This window comes from Siniperca chuatsi, linkage group LG15, assembly GCF_020085105.1.
Source record: "Siniperca chuatsi isolate FFG_IHB_CAS linkage group LG15, ASM2008510v1, whole genome shotgun sequence".
NCBI lineage: Eukaryota > Metazoa > Chordata > Actinopteri > Centrarchiformes > Sinipercidae > Siniperca > Siniperca chuatsi.
Window position 1 is genome coordinate 12,626,374 of NC_058056.1, and position 19,894 is coordinate 12,646,267.

The window sequence follows — 19,894 nt, forward strand, 5'->3', positions numbered from 1 at the left end:
TTCACAGGTGTCCTTGTCATCATCCATTTCTTTCTGAGCATCATGAATATGCAGATGTGATGGTCATAAGGATAGAAAAGCAACAGGACAATAGGACCCCCATTAGACAGTATGTTTCTTGCTAAAGTGTCCTTAGTCAAGACACCTTCAGCTCCAGGAAAGCTGTTTTTAACTTCTGAGTAAGTTTCGAAGATTGATTCCACTCCCATATCTGTTCTTTCAGTGTGAAGCTAGAGCCGGTTAGCTTAGCTTAGCATGGATACTGGAAACGGGGAAACAGCTAGCCTGACTGTCCAAAGGTAACAAAATCCCCTTTCCAGCATTTCTAAAGTTCACTAATTATAATGTTTTATCTAGTTCATTTAATCTGTACAAAAAACTACAAGTTGTGGTTTTACAAGAGTTTATGTGCTGGATTATTTCTTGGCCAGACACAGTGACCTCCTGATGTTTTGTCGTCACCTTGAAGTTTCCAGGCAGTGTCTTATTTAGTAAGCTTTAGAGGTGGTGGTGGTGGTATGCAGACTTTTTTACCTTTGGAGAGAGTCAGGCTAGCTTTTTCTTTATACTAAGCTAACTGGCTGCTTGATGTACTCTCATCAAACACACACACACACACACACACACACACACACACACACACAAATTAATAAGTGTATTTACCAAAATGTCAAACTACTTCTTTAATTCTAATAGTCACATCTGATCTATTTAGTATCACAATACTATATAGATCAATACAAAAACATTATTATACTAACAATGACAAAAATCAACAGTTTTGATTGCTGTTTTGAAAGTGCAAGCGGACAATAAATATTATTGAATGAACGGATGCTGACATGGATCAATAAAATTATTATGATTATCTGCGTTCTGTACCTCTAAATGGTGTGAATGATACATCTCTTTACTCACCACTGATCAAGCAGAAGACAAAAACGTTCCCATCATGGATAAAACCGCCATCTCTCATAAGCAGCATCAGCAGAAACTGTGGCTGGTGGCTTATAGATTTTCCACACCAAGAAATAGTGGATTCATCCACCGTAGCGTGTTTCACTGAACACAAGAGTTTGTCTCATCAGGGGTGAAAGAAACAAGCTTTGTCATTTTAGAGTTACTGGGATGAACCATGAGTACACATTTTCTCTAAAGAATAAACAGACTTCTGTTTTTGAGTATTAGGTCGAAAATGAAGAAGATTTAATAGTACTTGACTTCTTCTTGTCCACGGAGGATGATTATTAACATGATGCTATTGATGAACTAATGAATAATGCTAATAAACTATTTCACTGCTGTTTGGAAGGTTGGATGTCCCATTTCTTCTATCTTCCTCAGAGAGAGGCAGATGGAGGCATTCAGCGGGTGGTCCTGAATTACAGTAATTAAAAAGACACAGACAGCCCTGCAAAGCCAGCCCAACATGAGAGCTGGGCAGTGTCCAGACAGACAATCAGAGTCAGAGAGAGTAAGAGATCAGATATTGAACAACCTTTATCAATTATTTTTTTGTCTCTTTTCTCTCCGACTTTTTCTCTCTGGGATCAGGCTGGGGCAAGCTTTGTTGAAAAGGTGTTTAATTTTTTTTTTCTCTGTTCACACAGTGGACATTTGGCTGCTGCTGATAAGATTCTCCGTGGCCTTGGCCAAGCTCATTTGAAGCCTTGACACCCATTTTTGCGACCAATGATTCAGGCGGTAAGTGACTGGACGACCTGATAGGGAGGGAGTCTGGACATCTTGTACACCGTGTCCACAACAGGATCTGCGTCAGTATGCACATGAGCGCATACACATATCACACACCTGCATAAACAAGGACAAAGACGACGCAGTGATGTCATTAGCATGAAATGGGAGAAAAACTTTAATCCAGCTCTGCTTACTTGATATTTTCTTTTTGCAAACATGTCATTGTGAAGGTGTGTGTTCACCTGTGCTGTATGAATGTTAGTTTTCTTTATTCGCTCTATTCTCTTCTATTTGTTCTTTAATTACATTTTTCTCTCTTTATTCAGTGTGTGCCAAAACAGAGGCTATTTCAATCATTTAGACTGTGGCATCTAACCTTGATTTCATGGTTACCACAACCTAATATTGTAATATTCCTGACAGTTTGCATTCATGTTAAAGGAATAGTTTCACATTTTGGAAAATACTTGCTTTCTTGCTGAGAGTTCAATCAGAAGATTGATACTATTCTCATATCAGTATGATAATTATGCAGCTGGAGCCAGCAGCCGGTTAGCTTATCTATTAGCATAAAGGCTGGCAACAAATGCAAACAGCTAGCCTGGCTCTGTTCAAAGGTAAACAAGAATCTGCCTACCAGTACCTCTAAAGCTCACCAATGAATAAATTGCCTGACAACCTCACAGGGACGACAAGACTACAGGAAGTCGCTGTGCCTGGTCAAGAAATAGTCCCCCACACAATCCACTGTAAAACATCAAATTGTCATTTTTATACTTTGGTTTTTGTATGGATTAAAGAAACAAGATATAACGTGTGAATTATTGAGTTTTAGAGGAGCTGGTAGTCGAATTTTGTTACCTTTGAAAGAGCCAGGTATGCTGTTTTCAGTCTTTATGCTAAGCTAAATAAATAGCCTAAGTGTTAGCTTCATATTGAACAGACAGACATGAGAGTGGTATTGATCTTCTCATCTTATTCATGGCAAGAAAGTGAATAAGCATATTTCCCAAAATGTTGGCACCATATTCTTAAAGTTTTTGTTGTGTACGCTGCCATTTATTATTTTGGACTGCTTTATTTTACACCCTGTATACCCTGTAACTACACTGTAACTACTGTGAAATAGAGGTGAACAAGGGACTGCTTTATTCTACAGCACGCATACCCCAAACTTACACTGGCATAAGGGGGCTTTTGCCCACATTTCCAGTGCTTTGTTCTGATGGTAGTGCACTGTCACTAAAAAGTAATAACCATTATCTAAGCTGACATTTTCAAAGAACAAACTGAAATTATTATATAAAGTATTAAAAACATAAATATAAACTGGACATGCCATATGTGTGTAATTAATAAATCTTAATTAAGTTTGTTACGGGGTGAAACAGTATTGTAATGTATTTAGCTCCTTAATTGTGAAAATATGACAGGACATGTATTATGTGTAATTACACTGTCATGGGCTGTGATCTAAAACTTTACCAATATGGTTTACAGAGGTAGTCATTATTCCTTATTTCTAACGCACGCTCACACAGGTACACTCACGCTCACACATACACACATGTCTCGTCCAGACAAGGTCATTGTCGTTGACGCAGGAGTGTCTGAGGAGTCGGTGTTGGATGTCCTTAAAGGAGTGCAAACCACAGGTTCACAATAACAGCTCAATCAGAGCTGCCTACCACCTAATCTCCTCTGTCAAGGCAACATTAAAGTTGCATTGTATAGAGGGAGAGCTCATGTGCCACCCAGCCCCAGCTCACTGGTACATAGAGTAGGTCTACAAAGCTGGTGGTTCACTCATTTACTGTTCGTCAGTGACATGGATACTGCTTCTACGTTCTAATTTCAGTAAGAACTATTCATGAGCCTAAACATAGCTTTCATTCAGTAGCTCTGATCAAATATTGGATAACTTTCTTACAAATCACGCAATCATCAAAAGGTTTTAAACAATTTTTTGTGCAGCAAATTGCTTGAAACAGGAAAACCCTGTGTATATTATCATCTAAGAGCTCCAAACAAACCAGTCTTTTCTACACAGGTATAAAAGCGAGCTCCACAGTGAGGGGACTTGTAAATCCACTGAAACAGTACAATGTATTGGCAAATCATTATGTCAAACAGGAGTTGTTGCTTGGGGCTGGAGGGAGACAGAAAAAAAAAAAGAATAGGCAGGCACGACGGCAGATAAACAGTTGTTGCACATCAAAGCCTTGAAGAGAGAAGCACATCAGAAGAGTCGATTCCTTCAGCCGAGCTGTGGAGAGACACGTATGCCAGGGATCAACTAGATTAAAGGGGGCTCCAAAGTGAGCCACTGTTCGTGTCAGCGAGGTTATTCTGCTGGATATTTACTGTTTATAGGGATAGGAGCTAATCTCTAATTTAGCTAATAACAAATCAACAACAAAGTGTAAGAGCAGTGGTCATCTAAATTAAGCTTATTTACCAGGAACAGTCCTCGACTCCAAACACAAACATTTTCAGATTGAGCATGGACAGAGAGGAATAAAGAAAGAAAAAAGATATTAGAATTGCACCATGTAGAGGCTGATCTTTTTTTTTGCCAGCATATGGGTGCACAATTGGGTCAGGAGATAAGCAAGCCCCTGTGGACTGTGGACAGATGCAATCCATCTCTGGCTGTGTTGATGTCCTCCCCCATCTTGTCTCTCTCACAGGCATGCAGTGATCAGACAGTGACCTGTGGAAAAAACAGCCATGCCTTTAGGATGCAGATGAGCAGAGAGGATGCCTGAAATGATAGCGGGCTTCAGTGCTTCCCTGACATCTGCTATCATTAGAACCCTTGTGAATATTGTTTTCCTGAGAGGATGATTCAGGGGTGATCAAAATCAAAACCATATCTGGGGGGAGAATTCACTTCTAGGTTCAGTGAGGTGTATTGGAAAACCATAATTTTTTGGCTTTAGTGTTAAAGGTCATATGCTTCCTTTCAGTTACTGATCTATTATTAGTTTTAATTAGAAAGTTAATAATGCATAAGCTTGACATTATTTCTAATAGACTTTTGTGATTTAATCAATAAGACATCCTCCAAATATAATCAATGTGAACGAGCTTGTAAAGCAATAGCACATTGGTGTGCACACCTGCGCTTTTGTGTGCATGTTAATTTGTGAATGTAAAAAATATGTCTATGCTCTAAACTTTGTGTCGGTCAGCGATTCGGCGGTAATGATGAGCCAGGTGTCTGTCCTTTGGCCAGCTGCCTGGAAATGGCATTAGATTAGGCGGGCGGGTTGGAAGGTGGAGGGACGGGTTGGATGGAGATATACGGTGCTCTGTGGAACAGACGTGGTGGGATTTTCATGAAACGCATCAATCATGTCATTGGCATATAGCTCTGACCTAGTCGCAAAATCACTTCAGCCTTAAGAGCTGCATTATACAAATGTCAATATAAAGTATGGGAGGAAGAGTCGTCTACTAACCAGTTTCTTCTGCTCCACAGTGCAGAGCTTTATTCTGTGTGTTTCAGCACAGTCTTTTCAACACATTGATTATTCCAGGTTATTATTATGTATTTTTATCTCAAATTTTTTTATTACTTCTATATTTTTTCTCTATTTTATGTCCTACTTTGTCTTTTATTATGAAGCACTTTGTGATGTCTGATCTAGAAAGATGCCATAAAATACATTTTACTTACTCTTATGCTTATTCCTGATAGTTTGCAAGCAAATACATTTTACTTCAATAAATTAGACCAGTGGTTCCCAACCTTTTTGGCTTGGGTCCCGACCCTTGGGTTGGGAACCACTTTATTAGACCATATAATATAATGGCCTTATCTAGAAATTGAATAGTAATTTGATAACTCTCTGCAACATCCAATTTTGTCCTGTGACCTTGTGAATATGAGCCAGTGCCATAAATCCAATGAGGGACAATACCTACAGTATATTCTACAGTTCAAACTAATATATTGGCATTGACTGGATTTATTAGTGTATCTCTCTGGTGATTTGATGGGAGCTCATGGGACAGATCAGCACTCATCATCCGGATTAAAACATATAAGGACTTTACACCCATCCAGGGCAGTCGCCTAATGCCAAGCATATAATTCCTCACTCAGCCCAATGACATGCATGCTGTATATACACACACACACACACACAAATACAAAGGTCCCAATGAAAAACATCTGTCACTTCAGTAGTTTGCTTATCTGGCCCAGCCATGTCAGCGCTCTCCCATGTGAGGACAAAGGCAGCAGTGGTGTTTTATGCTCTGCAGATGAGTTTGCTGATAGTTACACTGTTTTAGCCTCAGTGCTGTTCAAACGCTAAGAGAGCCTGGAGTGGTGATAACCGGAGTCACTGTCTCTTCTTGCTTTTCTGTAAAACACAGACAAAAGACATGCCATTGGAGGTAATTAATGGTTTATGTGACACACACACATACAACCACACAAAAACAAGATTTGGCTTGACTGGCCTGACTAAACACCACCCTCACCATCACCTCCACACACATTCCCTCCGACCCCCACACCTTCCAAAACAAACCCCTTGAAGCCACCCGGCCACCCCCCTCCCTTTCCCACTCTGTGCTCTGAGCTGCATGCTCACTGTCCCATTCAGCCCTATGGGAATTTCTCCTCCCAACAAGCTAGCGTCAGCTACGTCTGTCAGCCAGAGTGGATGCAACGGCAGCAGCGGCGGCAGCAGCAGTGTGGCAGTACCAGTGACTTGGCTCAGGCGTCAGCCAGCCTATCAGTGACATTCTGCCTCCACTTGACAGAGAGGCGGCACGGTTCATCCAGCTCAGCTCAGACTGGGAGGAAAAGTTCCCTCTTGTCCTCTTTCTTTGGCTCTTGAGCACATTCTACTAATTTATGAATGACTGAGGAAGGATGCCCTGCAACTTGAGGATACTTTTCTCATCTGGACACACGGTGGCTGTGTTGGACGGCTGAGGGGAACGTGATGCTGTGCTCTGCGCCTCTTGAGCAGGGATGACCGAAGCCTTCTGGTGTCCACCCTCCTCCTACTCTTCGTTCTCTTTCTCCTCTGCCTCTGTGCTCCCCTCTGGCATGCGAGGGTCAAGTCAAGTCCTCCCTCCAACTGTGTTGTGATCCTGTTCCTCATCGCCACACTTGACCTGAAGGCTTCCCAGGCAAAACAAAGGGATTAACTATGAACTTTGCTCTCACCAGGAGACACAGTCTGCCCTTAAACAGATGACTGTGAGATCTGCTGAAAGTCAGCTGTGAGTATGTTCATGTTTTTCCCCCCTTTACATCAGTGACTTGTTTCACAGTCTCTAGAGAATCGTAAGTGAATGAATATACACTTTTTGATTAATGCACAAAGGCATGACCTGGATTTAAGGGGAAATAACATCATGTGTGCATGACGTGTATGTCTGAGAGGTCTCGGCATGTATTTTTAATGTAGCCTTTTACCATAATGAAAGCAACAGAGGATGTGCTGCTGGAAAGATGTGTGTGCATCTGTTTTTCTGGAAGACGTGGTGTACAGAAAAGTGCCATACCTTAACTTGGATATGTATCTTTATATTTGGTCACATATCAGGTACATTTTAAAGCCTACAAGTTATTGGTAAATCTCTTGAAGAAATGTCAGTTTCCAAAGGCTGTAAGTCAGTAAATATCTTGCCTCTTCACTATTTTATACACTCCATTCTCTGTCTTCATCTCAGATTCACGTCTACTGCGATAACCATCCATCTTCCACACATTTCTATGAACACTCTTAGCCTGTCAGTGGTACACCCAATTTTATAGCACAATCCTATTTTTTCCACACCATGTCTCCCTTCGACTTCTTCTATCTCCTTTTAGACTTGTCAGTGAAAAATCTGATAACAGTATTCAGAATTTCAAAATGGTATCCTTATATCAACTGCATGGGTCTAAAATTTGGAATTCATGTTTCTTGTAAATGTATTTTTATTTCTCTCCTCAAAGACCAATCAATATTTTTCTTCAAAAGCTAAAGCGCACTGCTCTCACCTCCTTTCCCCACCTCTCTTTGATTAAATGGAAATGACAAAACACGGAAGGATTAAGCAGTGAAGCATGATTTTAACGAGTCCATCCAGTCCCCACAGATCTTGTGAGGTTTTACAGTAATTGTAGAAGGGTGCTGGTGCTCTTTGAAAAAAAAAACCCCTGCATGTGGTTGCAGTAATAGTTTGGTGGGTTCGGAAAAATCGTGACCAGATTGTAGACCAGGCTTGACTGTTTTTGTGCAGCAATTGTACTTGAAATGGCATTTTTTGTAAAATTGGGAGATACTACTGCATCAGACCTGTGATCATTTGGCTCTAATTTCATATATAGTTTCATATATAATTTCATATATAGTATGCCAGTGAGCAAAATTTTAAGCATATTAACAAACTGAGATAACAAACTGAGTAGCTTGAGAGGGAGACATGCAGACACACACAGATATATTTCACTGTCCATGTGTTTTTGTGTAATCTTATGTGTTCCTTCAGTTGAGCATATGTGCTTAACTTCCACCATTAACTGAAAATAAATATTTGAACAGCAAACCACTACCTTTATTTTTACAGACAAATGTAATATCAGCATAGAGAAAATTGCCTGTGTTATGAGTTGAGAACAAACATCAGACAACCTAGAGGCACAAACAGCCACCGACTCATATTTAAAAAAAAACTCTTCATACAAGAACACAAATGAGTTTATAGCCAGATCATTATCCAAATGATGGGGCATTAATGAAATGTTGTTGTCGCTCATAAAAAAGAACTCCTAGAGGCATTAAGCGTTATCGTTTTATTCCCTTCAGCAGCTGCCAAAGCCACTGGGGTGTCCATAAGCAGATCATAATATTCATATAATGATCATATTAATCATTTCTCGTCAGATTAGTTTGTACTTGTTTTAAAATCACAGGGGAGAAAAAAGTTAGGTATTGAATAAACAAAAATCAGTAAAGTTTACTCTGCGCTACAAAGTACACATTCTTATTTTCAATTTATGTACACCTTTGTCCACCTCTGACATTGTCCATCCTAATATATGCATCTTTGACTGATATGGTCGTATTCCAACCGTCGCCACCAACACTGACAAATATAAATGATAAATATTTCAGATGTTTTGGAGTCAGATCTTACTTGTGAACATTTATAATCCTCTTTCTTTCTCCTCCAATGCCTGATATGCAGAATGATTCAAGCATTTCTTAGGTCCTCACATATGCAGGAATCTTAACCATGGGTCAATGGGCTGACTACAGGATGCACGAACCATTGTGCCAAAAAGCTCTGGGCTGATTTGCACATCATACATACTCACCACGCAGACACACATTGTGTCCTTTGCCTCCTTTGCCTCCTTTGCTTTGACTCGCCTCTCTTTTTCTCTCTCCTTCTTCTTCTTCCTTTGGTCTCTCTCATCTTCTTTCGTTTTCTTTAACAAATGCCACACACACACACACACACACACACATTATTTGCTTTCACATTTCTGCTGTACAGAGCAGCTATGCTGCAACCAAAGGAGAATATAGAAAAAGGTTATGTATGACTGGGAGGCCCGGTGGGGGCCAGTGTATGGAGCCACTGCACAGGAGCACTGATGGCCAGGTGCCAGAGGACCTGCAGGAAGCCACCCTTTAACATGTCCGCCTCTGCACTCAGTATGGAGGCTCAGGACAGATTTGTGCTACCTAGTCTGTCCTTACTCACAGACTGGGCACTGTTAATCACTGGATCAATGACCATTACTTATGCATACTGAGCTAACACAATATTTCAGGAGGCAGTCAGATATTTTTAGGATGTATATGTAATAAGGACACTTTTGGTTTTCTTGGCAAGAGTGTGAGCAAGACGTTTTTGCGCCACTATTTGGCACTGATCCATAGTAATGACCTCTGGGTATAATATTTTTATATCTTACATACACTGTATAACCAGGTCAAATACAGGCAGTATGCTACCAGAAATTCTGTGGTAGTCTCTTTGTTTTTCAAACCCCTTTATTTTTTCTGACCAGACTGCATCGCAAAGCTCTTCCCCAACATGCGTCACATTTGATACCAAACTGCACCCATAAAAACTCTAGATACAGGCCACAACAGACCCTATCCACTATTTATAGTGATGCAGAGTCCATGTTTACCCCACACTCTGAGTTCTGAGTGTACCATTAAAATGCTTCCTGCTTCGATTTAGAAGCTATTAGCAGGCTTGACTTGTTCTACCGGTTGAGGTCAAGAGATAGAACAAGTCTATTCTTTGAGCATGTTTGCGTGTGTATGCTTAATACAACAGTCATCAGTGAGTCAGGAATATTGTCATTTCTCAAATGCCGTACCTGTCATAATTATAATTATAATCATAATTAATTATTTTTGTGGCATCAAACATAATTACTCACGGTTCAGCCTATCCACTTTTTATTCTGAAAAAGGGAAGAAAAAAACACTCTATACACTCCTTTTATTCCAGCTGTTGTATTTTGGTTGAATTCCTACTACACTGGCTTCAAAGTGTCCCTATAGTTTAAAATTAGTCATAGAACACTACAAAATAGGGATTACACTGAAAATAAGAGTCTACAGCTATGCTAGCAGCTCTGTAAGGCTGTTCTTAGGCACAGCAGTGCTTTGAGCTACATGCTAACGTCAGCATGTTTGCAAAAATCTTGACCTGATGATGGCGCTAGACAAGTCAGGGGATCACCAAAGTTATTACAATTTATTCTGAGGGGGACGTGAATATCTGTACCAGATTTCATGGCAATCCATCCGGTAGTTGTTGGGGTATTTTAATCAAGATCAAAAACCCTATGACCAACCAACATTGCCATTTGCGAAGCCAAAAGTTTAATAAATGCTTTGACTTAGCAAGATCATTCTTCCACTCTGAGTGTAAAAAGGAGGAAAAACTTAGCTTTAGAAACCAATGTGCCATTTTACCTCATTATGAGAGTCTCTGCTAAGGTAAACAATAAGAACAAAACAGCAAAGGCTACGTTTGTGCACAAATTCTATGGACAGATTTGTGGCATCTCCTACGCTAAACAATGTAATAATGTGGGGATTTGAGTAATGTGATATGAAATGCCATTCTATAACAAGATGAGGGACAATCCAAGTCCAGCAGGAGGACCCCCGCAGTGACTGGAATGTTATTTGTGTGGGCCTCGGGCTGCTGCTGGCACTGTCAGAAGAATGCCAATGAGTGAGGTGAAGTTATTTCTCCAGTATGGGGTAGTGACCATGTCCAAAGCATTGCATTGTAGGCTGAAAATGCGATATGTCTTGGAGACAGCAGTTAAGAGAAACGAGAGAGATTGTGAGAAAGAAAGGAGCGAAATACAATACTCATAGGTTAGGCATTTTGGGATGAACATGTATCGACAAATCCAGTAGTTCAAAAAAGTTCTCTGTTTGGTATCTCAGCAATCAAAGAGAATGTTTATCCATTTTTCTGAAGTTGACAGTACACCGCTGATACACACCACAATGTCCCCTTTGCAGTCCTTCGATGAGAGCGCTTCTACGCTCCAGGTCTCCAGCTAGGATCTGAATCACTGTATCTTTGAGAGCCTATGCTCATGGTGCTAATAACTGTGTTGACTGCTTGCCCTGCTTCTCTATGGGCATGTTTTGAGGGATTAGACTGACTGAGGAGACATCCACACCCATTTGCCAGCCAAGGTTCAATTGCTACAACCCACATGGAGGATTTTTCTCTGTGGTGGTGATCTGCCCCAGAGTTCATTGTTGCTCCACATTGAAAGCCTCAAATAGTCTCTGACTCCCTCATGGTGGCTTTATACCACAGCTGTTGTACTGGTCATTTTCAATGGTAAGTAATGATTCTGGAGAATGTAAACATTTAGAGCTTGGAAGGTCATACACCGGATGATGCTGGGTTGTAACATTGCACTGAAAATCCCAAATTTTAAGCAGAGCAAGCGGCATAGCTTAAAATACCAGTGCTGTAGTGTCCAGTTGGCTGAGGTATTTCCTGAGAGAGGAGCGTTCGCTCTGGGAAGCTGGAAGGAGGGAATGAGAATTTATTATCTCAACTGACAGTGTGAACGGTACGACAGAGAGACTAACCTCATGCTCACATACTGTATCGTCTGAATGGGTACAAATCTGTATCTTACCCACAGAGTATAATCATCCATCTGCATATTCAAATATTACTCAAACCCATGGGATTTAATGCTGCATTTGATAAAAACCTTCAAGGCAAGAGCAAGACCACATGGCACTGTCATGCATTTGTAGGTCATGAAAGGCAAGGCATCAAGCCATAGAAATTTAGCATGGGTAGCCTCTCAGCTACTATTGACTGGTGCGTCCAGCACCCAGGGATGAAATGTGCATGCATGCCACTGCTCTAACCTGAGAGTAAAGGGATCATGTGTGAAGGAGGGTGTGGAGGGTGTATGCTGCCCTCTACTGGTGCAAGGCATGTAGTTACATGTGAGTACTGTGCCTCCTTAATAGTATCTGACACTTAAGAAACTGCACAATTGCAATGAGCATGGATATGACTTCATTGGCTGGTGATGGGAACTCAGGCTGAGATGCTGCACTGGGGTCAAAAACACAGATAGGATTTTTCCATCAAACAGGTCTCTCACCACATCTGAGTTTGCTAAACGGCTCTGAAGTCCAAACCTCATTAAGAAATAGTATATTGTAAATTAGTATATTGCAGGACTAGGGAATTGACACAGAAAATATTTGCTTATTTGGTTATTTTAGAGCCATCACTCTTAAAAATGAAGTATACACTGCTGACAAATTAGCTGGTAGTGAGCTTAAAATGTAGGCAGATTTGTATGTTTCATCAACCTCAAAGTTGGGCACAGACTGCATCTGTCATTTTATACACTTTCAACATATTGGTATTGGTTCCCTTACAGTGCACCAAAACTGGTTTTCATGCTTAGTGTCATTTCATGTCTTGACTTCTTCTTACAGTATTTCTGCAGACAATTTGAGGGAAATTTATGTTGTCACATTTGACTGATAGAAAAAACAAAGAAATTTTATTTGATTAGCCTTTGTGATTACTACTATACAATATATCTGTGATCCTGAGATACAAATGTTCACATAGGTTGACTTGCTTGGCGATGGAGCTTGTATTTCAATAACTGTTTGGATGCAACTGTCTATTATGATATAGTGACCATAATGACCTGTCATAGATACTCACTTTTAATTTACTCATCCTCCAGGCAATTCATTTTCCTTCCACGGTCCAAAAACATGCAGCTCAGATGAACTGAAAGTTGCCCATAGCTATAGATATTACTGTGAACAAGCTTCTCTGTCTTTGTGTTAATCCAGCCAAAAGTGGTAACCTTTTTGGGGTATTTGCAATTTATTGCCCAGTGCATGCTGGGAAAGGCTCCACCTCCCAATGATTCTGTGCAGTGACAAGTTTGTGTAGGGAATGGATGGACTAGTACGCTCAAATTATTTCTAAAGAGATATTAAATTATTATAGCTATATTTCATACATTTCAAAAATTGCTTGTGACATTTGCAATTGGTGGATTTACTTATTTATTTATTTATTATTATCTGATGCCTTTATTCTGCATCAATTACAGTTTGCACACACTGGATTTCTAGACAAGAACCCCAAAAGCTGTAAAGCTAGTAAGATAAAATAACCATCATTATTTCTTTGTTGGGGGATTTTAGTTTTGGCACAAACCAGAATTATTTGTCATATTTTCTCATTCATATTATCACAGAGAAATGGCCATCTTAGTGAACTATAAACTGACTTTATGAAGTATTAATATAACAGCACAGATTTAGAGCAAGGAATAAAATTATGTAATGACCTGAATTTTTGGAATGTGCCACAGATGTTTGCAGAGATAGCCTAAAACACTCCATATGGGTATGCCCACATGAGCTTAATCTAATTGTGTGAACTGCGTGAAAACAATAGCTTAATTTTTTCAGCAGATGCAACCAACAAATAGCCTAACAGAGAAAAGAATGCCTTCAATACCAATTTTATATATAATTCACTAACATGCATGCTGTCATCTGTAAAGGATGTATGACAGACACATGTTTTACTTTTAGTTTTAAAGAGCGAAACATATTAAGCTTGTGTCCTTTGTGTCAAGCAAAGTGTGAATATTTGATGCTCAACATGCTGAGTTGCTGCCATCTAGTGGCCCTTTTTTGAAGTGATAAAGAATAACATTTTCTTTCTTCTCTTTTCAGAAGATCTTCCTGAAAATGACGAATCCAAACACTCTTGTCATGGTTGGATGCTAATAAACACAAGAAGACCATGGAAGGAGAGAGCATACTGAACTCCACTGTAAATGCCAGTACAATGGATATCCAGCTGGTCACTCACAGTCTCTGGGAGGTGATCACCATTGCAACTGTGTCAGCTATAGTGAGCCTCATCACCATTGTGGGGAATGTCCTGGTGATGCTCTCCTTTAAAGTCAACAGCCAGCTAAAGACAGTGAATAATTACTACCTGCTGAGTCTGGCAGCTGCTGACCTCATCATAGGGGTTTTCTCCATGAATCTCTATACCTCTTATATACTGATGGGCTACTGGGCCTTAGGGAACCTGGCCTGCGACCTGTGGTTGGCGGTGGACTATGTAGCCAGTAACGCCTCAGTCATGAACCTGTTGGTGATCAGTTTTGATAGATATTTTTCCATCACCAGACCTCTGACCTACAGAGCCAAACGGACTCCCAAACGAGCTGGGATCATGATAGGTTTGGCCTGGCTGGTGTCACTTATTCTGTGGGCCCCACCTATTCTCTGCTGGCAATACTTTATAGGAAAAAGGACTGTCCCTGAGAGGCAATGCCAGATCCAGTTTTTCTCTGAGCCTGTGATAACCTTTGGGACAGCAATTGCTGCCTTTTATATCCCTGTATCAGTCATGACAATCCTATACTGTCGAATCTATAAGGAGACAGAGAAGAGGACCAAAGATCTGGCGGAGCTGCAGGGGATTAACTATCCCACAGACTCTGGGGCCACCCAGCCTCAGAAGACCATTATCAGATCCTGTTTTAGCTGTAAACTAAGGTCGGCTTCACGTGACAGGAATCAAGCTTCTTGGTCTTCCTCCAGCAGAAGCAATGCTGCCAAATCAGCAGCCACCACCAATGACGAGTGGTCCAAAGCTGGTCAGCTGACCACCTTCAACAGTTATGCCTCCTCCGAGGATGAAGACAGGCCTGTGTCTCCGGGTGGCTTCCAGCCCTCCTTCAGGAACCAGGCTTGTGAAACCATCAAGAGTGGAGTGGGCAGCGAGGGCGAGCAGCTCAGCAGCTATGAAGAGGATAGCTTCTATCAGACGCCACCCAAAAGCAACTCTCAGAAGAGCAGCAAGTGTGTGTCCTACAAGTTCAAGCCTGTGGCCAAAGACACTCACGTGGAGCACCACAGCAAAAATGGGGACACCAAAATGGCGTCGTCAACATTCTCCTCAGCCGAGTCCATGAGCGTTCCATCCACCTCCTCGACATCTAAGCCCATAGATGCCACGCTGAAGAACCAGATCACCAAGAGGAAGAGGATGGTGCTGATCAAGGAGAGGAAGGCAGCTCAGACTCTTAGCGCTATCTTGCTGGCCTTCATCCTAACATGGACACCTTATAACATCATGGTGCTTATTTCCACCTTCTGCTCAGATTGCATTCCCCTCTCGCTCTGGCATCTGGGTTACTGGTTGTGCTACGTCAACAGCACCGTCAACCCCATGTGCTACGCCCTTTGTAACAAGACTTTCCAAAAGACCTTCCGTATGCTCTTACTTTGCCAGTGGAAGAAGAAAAGGATTGAGGAGAAACTATACTGGTATGGACAAAACCCAGCGGTCACCTCCAAACTGACATGAACTATTATTTTTCTAAGATAGTAATGATGATGGCTATAAATTATATGTTTGTATTAATAATCTTGGCTTTATGAACTGGAATTCTACATATTAGGTGATATCAAACTAAACGTACTATATCAAGGAGTTGCTCATTAATCTGTAGGTCTGCTATAGTGTATGTTAATTACTGCGCAGACTTTGAACATTTGAACACTGTAAAATTGTCCCTATATAATCAGTGACACTGTAAATAGATTCTAAAATATTATAAATACCAGTATTTTCCCCCAAAATTGATGCTCTTATGCAGGAAATGCCATCAATTAACACACATTATATCATATTGCACTGTATTTATTTTCAAGATGCACAGTGTGATATCTGGAGACCATGATAAAATTTCTCCAATCTAATAATTTACACTGTACATTGGTTTAGTATTATATTATATATAAATAATATATTAGTATTATATATAAAATTATATATATATATATATATATAATTATCCTCCACCAAGTTGATGCTCTTACACCCAAAATGTCATAACACATGCAGATATTTGTTATTCTGTAGGTATTGTGTTGTATTGAGGATGCACATTTTGGAATTGCTATTTTATTTTTAAAGGGCTAATACGTGTCGTCCTGATGTCAGAATCTGCTTGTTAAGTCGAGAGTGTCACTTGATGATAATTAAAGCCTTTTCACATGTGCCAATATCTTTTGTCAGACGAGTGAATATAGATTCAGCAGCTCCATTGTTTTCATATTACATGTTCTGCATTTTCTGTCCTGCAAAATCTCAGTGGAAACTAAAGAGTAATGGTTCAATAAATTAAATCACAAAATTAATAAATCACCCCAAACGGAACCCTACAAACTAAAAGACTTGTCATTTTACTCAAACTACATGACAAACTTGCTAAACAATGAGTGTTTACAATGGGAAAAGAGTGGAGGATTTAAGAGCACACATTGTTTATTATAATCTGTTTATTACTCTTCATCCTCAGGATATTTTTTTTTTCTTTGATCATTGAAATACAGTATTTGTTTTCTCTGAACTATTGTAGCTAAATCATATGTCATCATATCTTTATTGTATTTCTGGCAAAACTGTAATGTACTGTGGTAAAAAAAAATGCTGTTTGTGAAACGTTCTGTAAGCATTGGATGGGAGATGACATGCAAAATGTGTTTTACATGTATCATAAGCTATAATGTCATGAAACGTTTTCGTGGAACTGTGATAAACCAGAAATCTGCACTTGCAATTTGGGGAATGAAATGCTTTGCTTCGTGTATGATGGAAACAAAGCTAGAGCTAAACCCGTACTGCATTTTTATACTGTGTTCCAAGTTTGTGATTCATTTTTTGTTCTTGTCCATGCATTTCTGAATAAAATGTGGTGAATTGAATGTCCAGCTTAATGACTAAACCTAAAAAAAACCCCTAAACTCTTGGCCCTCAATACAGTAGCTGCCAAACCTAATGTCATACAGTATCACAAATCATGACAATGGTGTCCTTATAGCTCATCCTTCTTGCAGTCACCACTGTGAATCAGTTTAACCATGTCTGAAGGTCTCACCATCATCCATGCGTACTTGCACAGTCGCTCCTTGTTGCAGTCCTTTTGCCAGTAGATGACATTCCTGCGATTGAGGTTGGCACCAGCACAGGCATCATACCACCAACCTCCTCCCGGCACCCCCTGAAACTCCAGCTTAGCACAATTTTGGAAGTAGTTGTCATTGTCTCTGTCTTTAGTGGTGAACCTTTGGTTGTCATGCAGGTAGTTCTCTGTGTCCAGGGTCAGGGCGTCTACAGCTGTGCCCTGGAACAACCCCAGCCTCAGCCTGTATGCTGATGATTCATCCTCCACCAGGAATGGATCATACTCCCCCGTCTTAGTGATGGCGTCTCGGTCCACTAGTTGTACTCCCAGTTTATAGCGCCCAGGGCCGCGGGTGAGCTGATGAAGGTATTCATTCCCAAGCCAGTGATCACCAGTTACATCCCCAAAGCCATGTTTGTACTCAGCCCAGGTACGATCGAAATTCACGCTGCTATTGACGGTGATATGCTGCACCACGGTCCAGCCTCCCTCCTGCATGGCACAGTAGGCCACAATGGGGGAGTCACCTGGTTGGATCAGGTAGACCCCGTCTCTGGCCTGACCTGAAGAGGTCATCAGTATTTCATGGCAGTCTCTGGGCAGAACTGTTGGGCAAATTAACAAACCAGTCATAACTGTGAATTAGTAAAGGGTAATTATACTCACTTTATTTAGCATGTCTCCACTCTCTAAACATTACTCTAACAACACAGACTTGGGGGTACAGTGAAAACTAACACTACATAGCAGTACAAAAAGGGCTTTTATATATATTTATTTTTTCCTTCTAACATGTATTAATGTGTTTAATTATGCAGACTTGACATATATATTGAAATTCAATAATCTCACGACTAAATTTTTATTATTAAAATAAATAGTCTGACATTTTAGGAAATACACTTATTTGCTTTCTTGCAGAGTGTTAGATGAGAAGATTGATACCACTCTCATGTCTATCCATTAAAGATGAACAGCCAGAATTGGATTAGCTTAGTTTAGCACAAAGACTGGAAACTGTGGGAAATAGTTCTGTCTGCCTAAAAAATCCACCTACTAGCATCTCTTAAGTTCACTAATTAACACAATACATCTCACTTGTTTAATCCATATAAAAACCAAGATGTAAAAATGACATGTCATGGTTTTACAGGGGGTTATTAAACAAACAAGATATAATGTTTTAATTGGTGAGCTTTAGAGGTGCTGGAACACAGATTTTGTTTTGGACCTTTGGACATTTTCAGGATAGCATTTTCCCGCTTCCAGTCTTTGTGCTAAGTTAAGCTAACAGGCTGCTAGCTGTAGCTTCATATTTACAGTAAAGTGATATTAGTCTTCTCATCTAACTGTCAGCAAGAAACCGAATAACTGTGTTTCCTAAAATGTTGAACTAGTCATTTGAAAACACAAGTGTACAATTTGAAAATATTCAAGTTGTGTTGTTTCCAGTGATAGTGTCAAAAGCTACACTGTGGTAAACAGCAATGCCAGGAATTACCCACTACATGGCAACAGCACACCAACACTGTTTCTCAATGTCTCCTAGGTCAACATGGTAAAACCTTGATCAATTGCCAAACTATTACAACTGTTTGTCTGACATACTATCTTACTCAGATACACAAATCAACTCACGGGACATAACACTTATCATTAATGAGTCACTAAGCAATTTGGGTCTACAACCTGGAATTTGACCCACACCCACAGGAGAATCCATGTAGATAATCAGAGATAAAGGTAATTCAACATTTAAAGGTATTCACAGAGCTGTTTCACACACACAAACACACACTATACCATTATCATCAGCCAGCGTTTGCTAGATTCTGCATGTTATATGCATTTCATTCCCCAACAACTGCAAACAAAGCACATTATTGAGATAGACAGCAAAAACAAAAGTCAAAATGAAAGTGAAATTCTACACAAATAGATACCTCTCATTCCAGGGTTCAAGACCACGTTATGCTCATCTGGGGGAATGAGATTCAGGTTTTCAGCTTGGAGATGCTCCATGTTAACTCCAGCCACACTAAGCAGCAGCAGGGCCACTGCGGGCAGCCAGCATCTCAAACACTTCATCCTTCGCTTTCCTTTACTGTCAAACCAACAGTGTTTACTTAATGATACAGTACTGTACTGAAAAAAAGGAATTTCAAATCAACGTGCTTACCTTCTGTAGAGCCACCTGTATAAGGCGACAGAAATATGTTGTTCTCTGTGCCCAAATCTTTTCCCACACTCCCACTGTGTTAGTCCTCACTGACTGAATGAAAAGCTCCAGAATGCAAACAGGGCTGTCGACTGCTGAGTTCAGTCAGATTCAGAGTTCACTTAAATCCTTTCATATAGCCTCTCCTGCCCAGTCACAGCTGGACTTCAGCCTCAGGTTCGCATCACAGTGACACCAACCCTCCACTTATCTGTGTCAAGTGAGATAAACCGACATGTAAATGGAGAGATATGAGCTATGTAAACCCATATCTTTGCCTTATTTAAATCACTTCAAGACTGAATGAGGCTGAAGTCCAGATGAGACTGAATTGTAGGGGTTCAACTGAAATGTGTTGCTGGTGATCTGGCACTTTATTTTTCTACCTGTTAGTTCACCCAACTGTACTTGAGGTAAAGTACAGTGATAAGTTAAAGTACAGCATGCACAGTCCCACAGGGTTA

The 19,894-nt window shown here is 40.4% G+C and overlaps 2 protein-coding genes across 2 annotated transcripts; one reads left to right on the plus strand and one right to left on the minus strand.

Moving 5' to 3' along the window:
• Positions 1 to 6,175: 6,175 nt before the first annotated feature.
• Positions 6,176 to 16,764, plus strand: chrm5a (cholinergic receptor, muscarinic 5a). Its single transcript, XM_044167093.1, has 2 exons — positions 6,176 to 6,945; positions 13,959 to 16,764. The coding sequence occupies exon 2, from the start codon at positions 14,029 to 14,031 to the stop codon at positions 15,607 to 15,609; it is 1,581 nt and encodes a 526-aa protein (XP_044023028.1). The 5' UTR covers positions 6,176 to 6,945; positions 13,959 to 14,028; the 3' UTR covers positions 15,610 to 16,764.
• zgc:194887 (uncharacterized protein LOC571819 homolog) lies at positions 16,567 to 19,575 on the minus strand. The gene is made up of 3 exons (XM_044167094.1): positions 19,392 to 19,575; positions 19,156 to 19,316; positions 16,567 to 17,817 (listed from the first exon to the last, which is right to left on the minus strand). The coding sequence occupies exons 2-3, from the start codon at positions 19,298 to 19,300 to the stop codon at positions 17,123 to 17,125; spliced, it is 840 nt and encodes a 279-aa protein (XP_044023029.1). The 5' UTR covers positions 19,301 to 19,316; positions 19,392 to 19,575; the 3' UTR covers positions 16,567 to 17,122.
• Between the last annotated feature and the right edge of the window lie 319 nt (positions 19,576 to 19,894).

Excerpts from the sequence above, each read along its gene's own strand:
- chrm5a (XM_044167093.1), top strand. The coding sequence starts at position 14,029 with ATGGAAGGAGAGAGCATACTGAACTCCACTGTAAATGCCAGTACAATG.
- zgc:194887 (XM_044167094.1), bottom strand. The coding sequence starts at position 19,300 with ATGAAGTGTTTGAGATGCTGGCTGCCCGCAGTGGCCCTGCTGCTGCTT. Across the intron at positions 17,818-19,155 it reads CTTGAACCCTGGAATGAGAG|TTCTGCCCAGAGACTGCCAT; the intron begins GTATCTATTTGT and ends TTTGCCCAACAG.